The sequence below is a fragment of the Haemaphysalis longicornis genome, unplaced genomic scaffold (assembly GCF_048455015.1).
Source record: "Haemaphysalis longicornis isolate Haplotype H1 unplaced genomic scaffold, Haemaphysalis longicornis Haplotype H1 scaffold_5, whole genome shotgun sequence".
NCBI classification, from domain to species: Eukaryota; Metazoa; Arthropoda; class Arachnida; order Ixodida; family Ixodidae; genus Haemaphysalis; species Haemaphysalis longicornis.
This window is the reverse complement of record NW_027526385.1, coordinates 170843115-170857375: the sequence shown is the minus strand read 5'-3', so window position 1 is coordinate 170857375 and position 14261 is coordinate 170843115. Positions and strand designations below refer to the sequence as shown.

Genomic DNA, 14261 nt, shown 5'->3' with positions numbered 1-14261 from the left:
AAACTACGTCAAGAAGCTGCTGATACACGGCAGCAGTTGCATCGATCTCGTCTTCACCAGTTGCTGCAACGCACGACCACTGCTTAAAGACCCCTTAACAGTACACTTTAGCTACCACGACAACAGCAACAAATAAATAAATAACGACTTACAACAACCTACTCCTTGCCTTCACTTCTTGCGTCACAAAAAAAAAGAAAAATTGGGCCCATCTCTCCACGAGGGGGGACTCGAGTCGCAAAATCACGAAAGTAATAATTAATATATGGAAGAAATAATAATAATTAAGAGTAATAAGCAATAATAGTTAACACATTCACTACCACCCCACCACCACCCCCCAAACACTAACGTTAACGCAATACACCCACCGCCTACATGACGCATTTACTCGAGTCCCCCCTCGTGGGCAGATGGGCCCAATTTTTTTTCATTCGGCTTACATTGGAGGTAGTAATCTTTTTTTATTTTCTGACCTTCCGGTTTTCGGAGGTCGGCCTAGATTCGAGTAAATGCGGTACGCTCGGCTGCTGGTGTGGCGCCGTCACGTATGTGTTGTGGGCAGCTGTCTTTTAGCCTTCCTTCTACAATCCTTCGAAGTCAAAAAGACAAAACAATGTTTTCGTGCTTAGTCTTGAACCCGCATCGTCCTATCGTAGTAACGAGCGTGCAGTCGCGTTAAATGCAAGCACGCGCGGCTTGCCTTCCAAGGTCAGTTGCTGCCATGCCCAGTCAGAGAATAAGATAACATCACAGCTCCTGACACAAGCGAGACAGAGGGGCTTCCGATGGCCTAGCTGCTATCTATAAGTAATCAGCTCGGTGGACACGCCTTGTCTTAGGCCTGCATTTCTTCATCCCACCTGCGTAACGCTCTCTTTGCGTGCAGGTAAAGAACAGATAACCATTGGTATGTTTGTTTTCCAAACAAACAACGTCACTGCACGTCCCTCCTTTTTCTAACTAAACGTTGTATCATGCTGCCAGCGATGCGGAAATATTCGGGGCTATTTTTCTTGCCCTTCCATGGTGTTTTCTAGTGGAAATTTGAGCGCAAAAATTCCACAAAGACACAGAAAGACCAGATGGGACTAGCGCTAGTCCCATCTGGTCTTTCTGTGTCTTTGTGGAATTTTTGCGCTCAAATTTCCACTTGAAAACATGAACCAACTAGCCCAACAACAAGTTCTATTAAGTTTCCATGGTGTGTTGGGGCAGATTTCACCTCAACGAATGTTTGCTTCAACGAAATTTTTTGCCCGCCCCATCAATTTCGTTGTGGCAGGATTCGACTGTAAATTCCGAACTGTTCTCTCTTTTTTTTCTTCTGGAATACAAGTGTGAAAGTATTTTATCAACTTTGTCAAAAATATGTTCTTTGAGCAATTGAAAATGAAACTATACCATAAAAATCACTTTTACATTGTTTCATTTCTGTGCAACTCGTATATTTTTGGGTATAGTTTTTGCAGAAAATAAATTAACACCAGTGCGGAAAACACATTCTCACCAATCTGTTTTTGCTACCTACCAATGGCGTACACGCTGACATTGTGTGGTCAGAAATCTGTAAGGATGCCAACACTTGCTACCCCTTCGTTAATTAAAAGGAGAAAACAACTCCCTCCGGAGTTACCAAAGGCTAGTTCTTTCAAATAAAACAACGATGTACAGTCCTCGTCAAAATTTTCTAGGCCAAGCCGGAAATGCGCAGGCTGCAAAAAAATTCAATGTACAAGCTTATATCCATGCGTGCCAGGTTTGCCGGGATGGCATTAGGGAGATCTGATCAAACGGGAGGGGGTTGTAGCAACAACAGAATGGGTAACCTTACACACATTATTTTATTTACTTACAACATAGCAGGAAATGAACTGTTTCTTCGTCCGAACTACCAACAAGCTACACCACTTAAATGTTCGACATGGCTGACGCCGCCCCTTTCAGAAAGTCCTGGAAATAGTAGTGCAAGCGCAATACAAAACAGCAGGAACGGAACTGTTTTGTTGTTTCGTCTAATTTAACAACAAGCTACACCACTGGAGACTTGCTAAATCTTCAGAACGGCCATCCAGAATGGCCATGCTTGTGCATAAATGAAAGCGGCGGTGGCGCTGCGCTTCTATCAACAATGGGACGAACAGGTTCATCATCTGCGCATGGCTGACTACGCTTCTTAAGCACTTCACTGATAATGATGCTGATTGGTGTCGGGTCCACGTATACCTTTGGCGCATTGTGGCCAGACTGGGAAAAAGATTTGGCCAAAGACAGGTGCATTTTCGGGAGATTTTTGTTTCGGTCGTACAATCGTACAAAACCATGAAAATTCGGGAAACCTGGCAGGTATGTTACATCTGCCGCGAGGCTGAAATGCTTTATGCCGGAAAGCTAGAGAAAACGCCATTGTTTCTTGCTTTCATAAAATTTTTTTCACACATTTAAAGGTAGAGCTTATTCTTTGAATCCTCTGCGGTCGGGAAGGCTTAGGATTGGCCTAGAAAATTGACAAAGAATGTACGTTGTTGTCTTCATGGCCCCTACCAAAAATCATGCCTTTTTTTTTTTGAAGAGGCACCTCTGGAGAGCAAAGAAGAAGCGACCCACCTCCCTGGCTGCCTGCTGGTTGAACAGCTTGCACAGCAGGATGGTCAGGGTGACGCCCACGAAGAGAAACATAATCCCGCTACCCGTGGCGATGATCCCGATCCACGTCGGTATCCTGCAGGGGGACGACGGCATTCAAGCGAGTGGCTCAGCATATTTTCAAGAGAGGCGGCCGTGAGCTGCTCCGTTGAGCAGAGCCTGCACGGTCCAAAATGGCGCCACTGACAAGACCCACTGCGCAACGCTCGAGTCACCGTGGCGCAACGTTGGCATGGCAAAAGCACGCTGGGAGAGAGTAGGCAGCGTAATGCACTACCTATCTTACTGTAACTGAGCGCTAAAATGCACTGTACCACTTTTTTGTAATGCTTAAGAGTTTCCACGTAAACTTAATGAGGGAGCCCTCCTATATGTCTGTGATACTCCGTGTGCTACACTGTTATTGCATACGAAAATGCCAGTCGAACCTCATTTAAACAAAGTAGTATCGATGCAGTAAATTAGTTCATTATATACGATATTAGTTGCAACAGCGGAGGTAAAAATCGGCTCTAACAAATCGACAATCTGGCTCGTGCAAAAATACTTGATACAGAAATGCATTTCTTGGGCTTCGAACCTACTAAGGCAACCCTTACCTTTCTCCTTGTTGCATTTCGAGCCCAATGACCCGGAACATGAGTATGTGAAATTACAACAGAACAAAGCTCACTTGACAAAACAGGCCTGCGTACTTATTTATTTCATGAAGCTTGTTATCTTCGTCTGGTGGCTACTCACAGCACTGAGCAGAGTGAAGTTTTCTACAGTGTCCACGAACAAAGGGGCTTGTATGCTTCTGCAGTTTCGGACGACGAAGATTTTTTTCAAGTAGCTTCTCAGCCTCCTAGACCAATATTTCTTCATTATATCTAATACCGCGCAGCCCTCACGGGTTCAGTTTCGTTATTAAAGAATACGTGTCATTGAAATAAAGCGCGACCAACCAAAGTTTGTATTTAGCTCGCTATAAACAATAATTCGCTATATCAGTGCTCATTACAACAAAGCTGGGCTGTATTAATAAAGGGCACTACAGCTTTCTTTTTTTTCTCATGACTGTCTATATTGTCCGCTAAAACATCTTTCCAGCAATGCGTCCGAGGACGGCAGTGAAGCTGACTCCAAGGAGGCTCGTTGTATAGTGCTTTACAGGAGTTTATGAAGGTATTGAACATATGGCCCTAAGGTTTTCTCATCACCATACAAAACCTTTCATATTTCCCCTGAGAAAATGTGTGCCAAGCAAAGCACCTGGGTATAGTGGTAAAGCCAACTTTAGTGTGGTTTGGAATGTGGGATGCAGGTAGTACTTTTAAAAGGCCCCAGGACTCCCCTATTTCAGTATCAGACTGCTTACAAGGTGCCTGAAAAAACATTTTTCCAGCAACGCACGTGTGCGTTGTAGAGAAGCCGATTTTACAGAGGCACTGAGTATTGCAGGGCGGCTTAAGCGTTTATTCAGCAATTCCCACCACGAAGTTTCTGCAATTATTTTTTCCCCCGTCCCACGAAAAGAAAGTTGCCACGTTCAGGGATTGAACCACCAACATTGCGTTGAGTATTTTAATACCTCGGCCACAGGACTACCATGGTTGCTTAGGTCGCCCCTCGCTAGATTGAGAGTTGGTGACAAATTAGAGCAGGGCGACAGAAATTAGGCTTTGACAGTTTTTCTTTGCAGAGTGGGAGGAAAGAACTGTAGCCCCATTTCCCGATTTCCCTCCCCGCAGGAATTCTGGCAGTATTCCTGAGATTCCCAATAAAAATAATTAACAATTAGCCGCAAATGATTTGTTCAATCACTTATTATCGCACTTGAAGCAGTGAATAGGTAAGTAGAAGCTTCATCACTGAACACAAATTACGGAACCCCCAATCCACACCCGCACTTGCAAGTGCTTCATAATTGTACCCTCAATTTCTACCTGCACTCTTCTCGGTACCTTGTTTTCCTCTTCTTTAACTTAGAAAGCCCGCTCTGTTCTATTTTTGTTTATTTTTTTGCAACATACATTACCTGTTAGTTTCCATCCACAACTTCAACCAGCACTGTCATGTGTCAGGGCACCCCCCGAGAGGGGATGCAAGAAACCCCCACAAAAATAGAAGGAAAGAACAAAGGAACGGGAATTTTGAAGTGCGCGCCAGGAGAGCGCCAATCAGCAAGCGCCAGCGCCGACGCACCGAGGAATCATGGGCAAAGGTGGCAGCGTACCGGTCGGCCAATCAGGGAAGGCCGCGCATGGGACAAGTGGCGAGATGGCCATATAAGGACATAGAAGAGGCGAAGAGCCAATAGGAGTGTGCCATGAGAGAGCCCAGAGGGTATAAAAGCGGGGCGCACAAAGAGAAGGGGGAGGCAAGAAACCGAAGAAACCAGGAGGCGGCCGGAGCACGTGCGCTTCAACGAACGAGCCAGGGGGACGCGGCCAGGCCATCGACCACGCCATCCGAGCCTGGGCGGGAGTGGGCCGACTGCGCATCGGCACCGTCATCCTGGGTGCACCACGAACCGGTGTCTTCGTGGCCCCAGCGGCATCGGTCGGGCACCAGCGGCCAGCGTACACGCTCCGTCGACGTTCGTCTCGACGGCCCCGAAAGGCAACGTTCGTGCCAAGCCTACCTGGAACCTCCAGCGGCAGCGGCTACCAGGGGGTAGCCACCGAGGAAGCGCGCCGCCGAAGGGATGACCGCGTGCGTCGAACGCCGGCATCAAGGACCTCCAGCGAGAGAGGCTACCAGGGGGTAGCCACAGAGGAAAGAAGTGAGGACGCGCGGAGCCCACGCCGTCCAAGGAGTGACCGCGCGCATCGAACGCCGGCACCGAAGAAGAGAGACGAGGACGGCTACCACCGAGTCGTGGCCACGCAAGGGTGCGACACGTCAGCGCCGACGACAGGGGTAGGCCAGTCCCATAGGGACGCAGTCTTAGGACACAACTAGGGAGTTGTGGTTTATTGAGATCACCTTGAGGGTGATAGAATAAGTTGATTTGGACGAGTTGTGTAGAACTTTATATTGTAGAGACCTTTGAGTTAGAGTTTAATTGTATGTTGGGATTGTTAGTTAGAGATGTGAGTGTTTATCGTTTGTGTGTAGTTTAAATATTGAGTGCTTTACCTGAGGGTTTTTTGTGTGTGCATTAAATGTATGTTGTTAAACAAGTCAACGGCTTCCCTGTGTCCATTGCTCCGAGCTGGTAAAGACCACCCCACCATCCGTTCACGTGACAAGCACTCAACCACAATAAAATGGCAGCTGCATTATGGAAAACTAAGAACGGGAACCGCTAGATTTGGGGGGGAAAAACAACAATTATTCCCCTCATAGTACGTATGGTCAAATAAAAGAGGGAGGAAAATTTACACGCGTGCAATGCGGTCTCACAAAAGTGTTGAGTTGAAGTAAGGGAACTTGTTGGGCGCTGAAATGTGGCAACCACATTTCCTAAATTTACCTCGGAACACCTCGAGCCCAAATACGCTGTAGTGCTGCTGAGAGAGCTACTGAAACAGTGTAACCTGCATAACAACGACCAAACAGTTGTAAACACGGCAGCGCTGCATCGCCAACAGTACTACGGACACAAAATGTCGGCGCATTCGCTATAGATGTGTGCAGCAGTAATCATCTGTGCACATTTTAAGAGCAGAACACTTTAGGGGCTCGCCTTGTCGTCGTAGCTCACTCTCGATGGACCCAAATAGCGCCAGACACGGCGCCCCGTCGTCGCAGTGTAACCCAGAGACTTCGAAAGCCAAGCAGTTTACATAGTCATAAGCGTTAGAAACTCGTGAACCGCTGGCACTTCTCATACATCTCCCCGTTGTTTAGCGCAAAGAAAGCTGCAGGTACAACTGAGGCAAAATATGTGTAACTAACCGGCAGCGCCTACATTCATTCAGTTCAGAACGCTCATTGGGTTGGTTTTTACGATAGTAATACAAAAAAAAAAAAAGTGGCAGTGCAATGCCAGGATATGCAGCACGAAAAGCAAGCAGTTTCAGGAAGGCGGCGCGCGAGCACTCCAAAGGCGGGAAATTTGAATTGCATTGGGTGGTAGCAGTGAGCGGATAACAGCACTACAGCCCGTTATGGCGAATCCCTGCTCTGCACTTCCGACAGCTTTCACGATGAGTGGAACGGCTTTAATTTTTTGGCATCCGTTTAGCTGTGGTTATATCTTAAAGCTTTTTCTGTTACACTAAACAGCAGGCGAAGAAAATGCAGTAACAGTTGTTTTGTTTTTTTTCTCTCTCTTAGCTGGACTTCTTTAGCTAAGCGCAATCAGCACAAAACACACACAGCACGAGAAAAGAGGCTCGGACGAGTGAAGCCATCCCGGCAACTGTCTAAGAGCAAAAGAAAATAGACAGGCAGGACAAAGCCAAAAAAATGAAGACTGCCAACTGATACGACGACACCTGTGTTACGCAACTCCGACTGGCACATACCGAATCAAGGGGGTTGGACCAAGACGTAATTAAGGCCCACCACAAAATGGGAGCACAGAACACAACAAACACAAGGGAGGGAGTAGACACAGGTCAAAAAAGCAAGAAAATAAACCCATATAAAAACGAGAGTAAAAAGAAATAAAATGAAAAGTGGCATCATTTGAAGCAGCAGGTCTTCACATCTTGAAAGCTCCTCCCCTAGTACACGGCCACTCACAAAATTTGGCAACAGAAATAAGCCGTACAGTACTACATCTGCAAGCTTTTAATTTATTTGTACTATTATATTCCAGGTGATCCGCTATCTTGGATTAGGTGGGCATGATATGTGTGAGGTAAAGGAATCTGAAACACAGAGTTTGGTTAAGAACAGCAGCTCCAGGTTAAACTTGTACAGCTGACCAATGCGACACAAGTGAAGGAACTGCCATGTCATTGATTCAAATACGACTCATTTTCTATGCGCAGAGAAGACAAACCCACTGATCCCTTTCGCTGCTACAACTACCACCCTTTTTTATTGAGCACCTCTGTTCTTAGACAAAAGAAAAAAAAAAACGGGTCTCACATTCACGAATTCCTAGTACATGCCAAATTTTTTTCTAATGTGCATTACTTACGATGTTACTCTGTATAGTCGTTTCTGTATTAATACCTGCTATTGAAATAACATTAGCTGATTAGCTGCTTTTTTCAAGACCAAGGCTCTGGCTGCATGCGCCACACCTAGGACAACGATCGGCAGAGGCGGTCTACTGTATTGTTAACGTTTATGCGACGCCAATGTGCATGGTCTCCGTTTTATAGTAACATATGCCGCGCTTAAGCGAAATACTTCCGGGTTGTAGCTGAAGTTTTCAACTACTGCGGCGTGCAGACAGACGTTACCGGCCTTCCGTTTCGCGCAGGACGCTAGCTGTGTGCTTTATTCAAAGCGAGTGGAGTCCCACTTCATAAGGTCACATCGAACGGTGCCGTGACAAAGCCAGCGCCGAACAGCCTTCCAGCCTCGTCGATGCCCGCACACTTCACGGCCCACTGACCGCATTGTTCGCCGCTCTGTCCAGGGGAAAAGAGCCTGTGACCGCTTCGAGCTTGGCGCCAGCCGTTCGCTCCGAGCCGGCGTTCGCCAGTGCGTCAGGCGAGCGTCCCGCTGAAGCCCGCACAAGACGGCGGCGGCAGTTACAAAAGCAGCCGGCGGCCCCGTACTCACCGCTTGATGGCCTCATCCTCGCGTATGTTGGAGCCGAAGAAGGCCAACAGCAGGATGCCCGTGACCACGCTGACGAAGCCGCTGATGAAGCCGCACAGCGACAGGTGGGCCAGGAAGCGGAACGGCTGCTTGAGCTTGGTGACTGTCCGGTACAGCTTGGCCAGCACCATGTTGTCGTCGTCGGTGGCCGCCCCGGCTGCTACTGCCGCGGCGCACCTACTGCATCGCCGTGTTTGTCGACGCCGTTTCTGGCGGGGAGCCGCCGTTAATGAAGGCAGGCGTCAGCCGCTTGTACGCGCGGGTCACCGAAAGAGGTGTGTCGCTGCGCTGGCAGGTTAGCACGTTTCCCTTCGTGCTAACGGTGCGGAGACAACGACGACGCACTGGAAACTGTCATTTGACGGGCGGCAAAACCTAGTCAAAACAAAAACAGTGTCTGGCTACGAGTGGATCGCCGTGGCTTGGATTGGATTAAAGTCCTCTTTAGGGACTACGTCGAGAAAGTCGGGAAAAGCCTACTTTTCTGGGCAAAGGCTGCGAGATTATAACTTTGATTCGCATTGTTGTAATGCAAGAATTCCTTGAGAAGAACTGTTCAACGAACTGGCCAACCGTTCGTTCGCGGCTTAACCAATTAACGAGGAGTAGCAGCTGTACGACATCGCGCGTGAACGTTGACATGGCGTATGTTTTGGTAAAAATGCATCAAGTGTTCGATTACAGGTGTGGCGTAACCAGGTTATTCTTTTTTTTTTTTTGCTCGTGCACACCGCATTATTGTTTCCTTTTCTTTTTTACTATTTAGGACAAACTGTCTGTCTCCTTACACCTACTTTTTTTTCATGAACTTGTTCATTTGAAAAGTATATACAAAATTAAACCGAGATATTTTCACACTACCTTTCAGGGCCATCCGATCCAGAGTATCTGGCCATGATCTCCCCTATGCTCTATTTTTTTTAACTGTGTGTTTGGGGAAGGGGGGGGGGGGGTCTACATTACCTTCATTGTACGTGCGTCAATCATGTGCACTCTCAGCACTAGAAGCGCTGGTTTCAGATTGTTTCTTTAAAAGATTTACACGAAGGGACTATTAAAAGCATTTCGCTATACCAAATACGACATAAAGATATGCTTGCGGCACAGTGTTTTTCGTAATAGACGGTCTCCACCTGCTCGCAACAGGCTGCCTGCGAGAGGGGCGTGAAAAACTTCATAGGGTTTGTTAGCTTTGCGCAGAGGCAGTGTCGCACCCAATGAGGCCTGTGCATACAGGAATCAAATATCAAATCTATTCATGATGTCCAAAAATTTGAGACTCAGCATGGCCTTAAGGGCATCTTTTCTTTCCCATTGCAGAACTCTTGTGGAGTTGGCATAATAGTCCTTATACATCCTTGCTGGCACATAGCCACTTCACCTTTGATACAGAAGGTAGAATAACAGTTTTGGACTTCAACTGGAGTGGTGACCGATACCGCCTAATTAATATTTATGCTCCCCCATACCCTTCCACTGGGAAAAACCTTTTCAGAAATATAGAATATCTGTTTCTCGAAAACCGGCATGTCATATGCCTTGGAGATTTTAATTGTGTATTAAACCAGGATGACAGAATAGGGCCCTCACATAGAGTAGATTACCAAGGACGGGATTTAAACAAGTTAATACTTCATATTAATTTAATTGACGCACACGTACTCCTTCACGGAACAACGGTGCAGTACACATGGCAACAAGGAAGGACGAAAAGTAGACTAGACAGAGTCTACGTTAGCTCGGTTCTGGCAGACATTGTCACAGAGTGCGAAATAGTGGAAGCTGCAGCATCGCTTCCGCAAATCTCGGACCACAGCCCTGTGGGAATTAAAATAACTAGCAAAGGAAACCCAAGCAATAATCAAGCCTGGCAGCTGGACACTCGCATACTATATGACAGGACATGCAAAGCCAGCCTAAGAAACAGAATAGCAGCGTCAATCGAAGGGAGGCAAGTTAACGACTGGGACTCGTTAAAAGTGGAATGGAAGACCCTCTGCATTGACGAGGGAAAAAAGCTCAGACACAGGCAGTCAGATGAGATAACAAACATCTTAAAACGAATAAGAATAATAGAACGAGGCAACCCTGCAACACTGCTAATGCAAACCTACCTTAAAGATTTAAAACTGAGACACTCCAGATTAAGCAGGCTCTACTCCACCACTGCCGATGTTCATAGAGCCAGACAATCTCCCAGTGCCAACCCTGAAGTCTTGAGGTACGAACGAAACAGGCAGCTGAAAGCTGAAGCAAACAGGTCAAACCAAGCAAATCTCACACCAGGGGACATCGACAGGTTCATTTCCTACTTTCAGGAAATGACCTCTAGTGAGACAACCAGAGACATCGGTAGCATTACCTCTAGCCCCTACTTAGCAAGTCTTCCACAATTACCAGATGAGGATTTTGTACGCTTAGTCGCTCCGATTACATTAAAAGAATTAACAGAGTCAATGAAGCAACTCCACAAAGGCAAGGCGCCAGGAGTGGATGGATTGCCAGTCGAGTTTTACAGCACATTTTGGGACCTTCTTGGACCCTTCCTATGTGCAGTACTAAATGACGTTCTCACAACGCACACAGTACCCCGCAGCTTTAAACGAGGTAGGATTATCCTAATACCAAAAAATGCCGGGTCTTGGAACGAACCTACAAGCTGGCGCCCCATCACGTTACTGGGGACGGATTACAAATTACTTGCATCAGTGCTAACAAGACGACTGCAACTTACCTTGCCGGAAGTGATAACATCGTGGCAAGCCTGCTCAGTTACAGACAGGAACTGTCAAACCTTAAACATGTTAAACAGAGACATAATAGAGTACACCAAAACAAGACAGGCTAGAGGCTGGCTCATCTCTTTAGATCAAGCACAGGCGTTTGACAGAGTAGAACACAACTACATCTTTGCAACTTTAACAGCCTTCGGATATCCACAACAGTTTATTAATATATTAGTAATCCTTTATGAAAACATGCAGAGTGATCTAGTAGTAAACAAGCAGGTAGCAACTAGTCTGAGCGTAACAAGAGGGGTACGACAAGGGTGCCCACTTTCCCCATTACTTTTTGTTCTAGCAATAGAACCGTTCCTAAAAAATGTTGAAAATAACCCGCATATCCTAGGCTTACAGCTTCCAGGGAGTCAGACAGTTAAAGTAACGGCATATGCCGATGATGTTACTTTGTATCTAAGGGACGAAGATAGTTTAGTGCATGCACTTAATTGTTTTGAGGAGTATTCCGAGTTAGCTGGTGCAAGACTAAATTGCACAAAAAGTAAAGCCTTAAGCCTAAGTCCATTAGAAAAACAACACATATATGGCATCCCAGTAGTCACACATGTAGAAATCCTCGGAGTTACTTACACGTCAAGCGGGGTATCGCTTAAGACATGGCACCAGACACTTAAACAACTCAGGGAGGATGTAAACGAAGCCTTAGCTTACGACTTTCCATACGCGGTTAAAAGGTATCTGGCATTAAATGTTTTTACAGGGAAAGTATGGTATATAGCCGGGACAGCTGCCCTTCCTCGATACATAGCGGTTAAAATTACATCTGAAGTATTGCGCCTGTTCTGGTCGGATAAAACAGCCCTGGTCAAAACCGGGAAACTGGGCCTGCCCAGACAATTCGGGGGGTGGAACATCCCCTCTGTAACCAATTATGCCGCGACCTATGCTTTGAAAAGTGTTCTTAGGGTCCTTGATCTGCAGACGGGGCATCCAGCAAGGCAGCTCTGTGTATACTTCTTGGGAGCGCAAGCTAGGTTATTTCCCCAGCATACTCCGGATGGACCCAAGGCAACTCAGCCACCCCCCTTTTACGCCAAAGTAATAGCAGCATATAAGAAGCTAACCACACATAACTCACAAAGAGAAGTAGAAGATATGAGGAACATAGAACTGGCTCAGAAATTAGATGAGACGAGTCCTGAAAACCTAGAAGAGAAACAAAAGAACTTTCCTTGGCGCACACTAATCAATGCAAATGTACCGGGCGAAGCCCAAGACGTAACATGGAAGTATGGGTGGTCAGTCTTGCAGACGAGAACGGTCTTAAGGAGATGGGGTACAACAACAACAGACAAGTGTGTGCAGCTGTAATCAGAGGGAGACAAATGAACACGCAATGGTCCAATGTACAGTCGCCAAAACTTTTTGGCTTATAGTGAGTAGGGCATATAGACAACTCCGCATTCGGGACTTCCTGGAGGGCAGACGGTGCCCAAGAAACCCTCTAGCTGTGCTTATCATAACGATTGGTCTTTATGTACTGTGGATAAACAGGCATATTGCTGTTAAGCAATCACGCCCCCGACGTAACCAGTGGAACTTACTGATCCACATGCACACAAAACTAACCGAAAACCTGGAAGCAGAGCTCTTCTTCTTAGGGGAAGAAGAATTCTTGAGAAAATGGTCTTGTCCTTTCATTGAGGTTCAAAACGGGCGAGTGCACTTGAGCTGCACTCCAATACACGGGTTACGCTTCACGGGAACATAAAAGGAGGCTTATAAAAGCGGGTGTGCCTGAGCCGCACTCCAACACATGGGCTACATTTCAGGGAAATAACGGGAGGATCATAAAGGTGAGTGCACTTGAGTTGCACCCCAATAACGTACGGGTCAAGTTTACGGGAACATAAGGGGAGGCTTTTAAAAGGCGCAGGCGCCTCGGGCGGGGGAGACTCTCCTCCTGCACCTGTGCACTTGGTGCCTCACTCTACTACAAAGTGAGCGGGCTCGCAAATGTAAGCCGCTTACTTGCGTTTTTACGGGTGTAAGCCATGTGGTGCGGATGTAAACCGCGTGATTGTGTTGCTACTGCCAAAGGCAGTTCCAATTGCATTATGTAAACAAAGGTCATGTTCAGAGTATCCAACAAGTTTTGTGGCCCCAAATGGGAAGGTGGGCCAAATAAGTGCATGCGGTACAGTCAACAAACCAATGGTCGGTTTCTTTTGTATTTGTTTTTGCATTTGAATGTTTTGAAGTTGCGTATGTAGCAAGGAAGACCCGAGTAAATGAAACGTCTTGTGTAAAGGGAGCTGGTGCTTGGGGTGGGGGAGTAGTTCCCCCCCTCCCGGGACACAGGCTGTCCTCTCAGTGCACAATTTATGTACCAAGAAGTGTATGTCATTTGCATTCGTGTTCATGCAATGTGAGTTTTTCACTGATTTCGTATCTGCTTTGTTAATAGCAAGGAGAGATGTCGTCCTGCAATGTAACGGACGGACCGAGTATGTAAACGTGGAAAAGCGTAACCACGAGTGTTTTGTACTTCCTTTTGTTACAAGAGAAAATAAAAATTCCTTTCCTGGCCGAGGGGCGACTATTGCTAGTTGAAAACTTTTCCCAATACCCCGCCTGGACGACGTGAAATACCGTCGGCCGTGGCAATTTTTGGACGGCCCTATGGGGCCTCATAACGAAATCCAAAATAAGACTGACACACTTCGTTTTCTTAGGTGCATCAGCAGGAAGGAAACTGCGTGGTGACCATAGAGGAAGGTGGTAACTGTGAGCGACAAAACATTTTGGGCGTTGCCAAACCTAGAAACACGATTGGCAAAATTGCGTGGATATTTCGTTTTGAAGTCGTGGTCCACACCACAGAGAAAGAAATACTTTGTTTTCTCTATATCAGGCATATGCATGCATTGCCCCCACAGTTAGGCCTGTCGATCAAATAACGTCAGCGTGTCTACATGACATCTATGGGCGGTTAAGCACGTGTGAACAGAGATAAGCTAGCTTGCGTGAATGAACTGTGGTGACCGCGCATTGGGCAGTGGCCTTTAGTGGCAAGAAATTGATTGCATCGTGCAAATCATGCTTCTTGGCGAACCACCTACAACAGGTCCTGTTATAGGCTTCAATAAATATCCTTTCTTG

The 14261-nt window shown here is 46.6% G+C and overlaps 1 protein-coding gene and 1 pseudogene across 1 annotated transcript in view; one reads left to right on the top strand and one right to left on the bottom strand.

Moving 5' to 3' along the window:
- Positions 1 to 8958, bottom strand: part of LOC144138823 (uncharacterized) — a 35283-nt gene extending 26325 nt beyond the window's left edge. Inside the window, exons 1-2 of the mRNA XM_077671304.1 lie at positions 8320 to 8958; positions 2608 to 2722 (exon numbers count right to left, since the gene is read on the bottom strand). Of these exons, the coding sequence (XP_077527430.1) occupies positions 2608 to 2722; positions 8320 to 8489 (285 nt within the window). The 5' untranslated portion in view covers positions 8490 to 8958. The remainder of the gene's footprint in view (positions 1 to 2607; positions 2723 to 8319) is intronic.
- Positions 8959 to 13680: 4722 nt separating this feature from the next.
- On the top strand, positions 13681 to 13788 carry LOC144140125 (U4 spliceosomal RNA; annotated as a pseudogene).
- Positions 13789 to 14261: the final 473 nt, after the last annotated feature.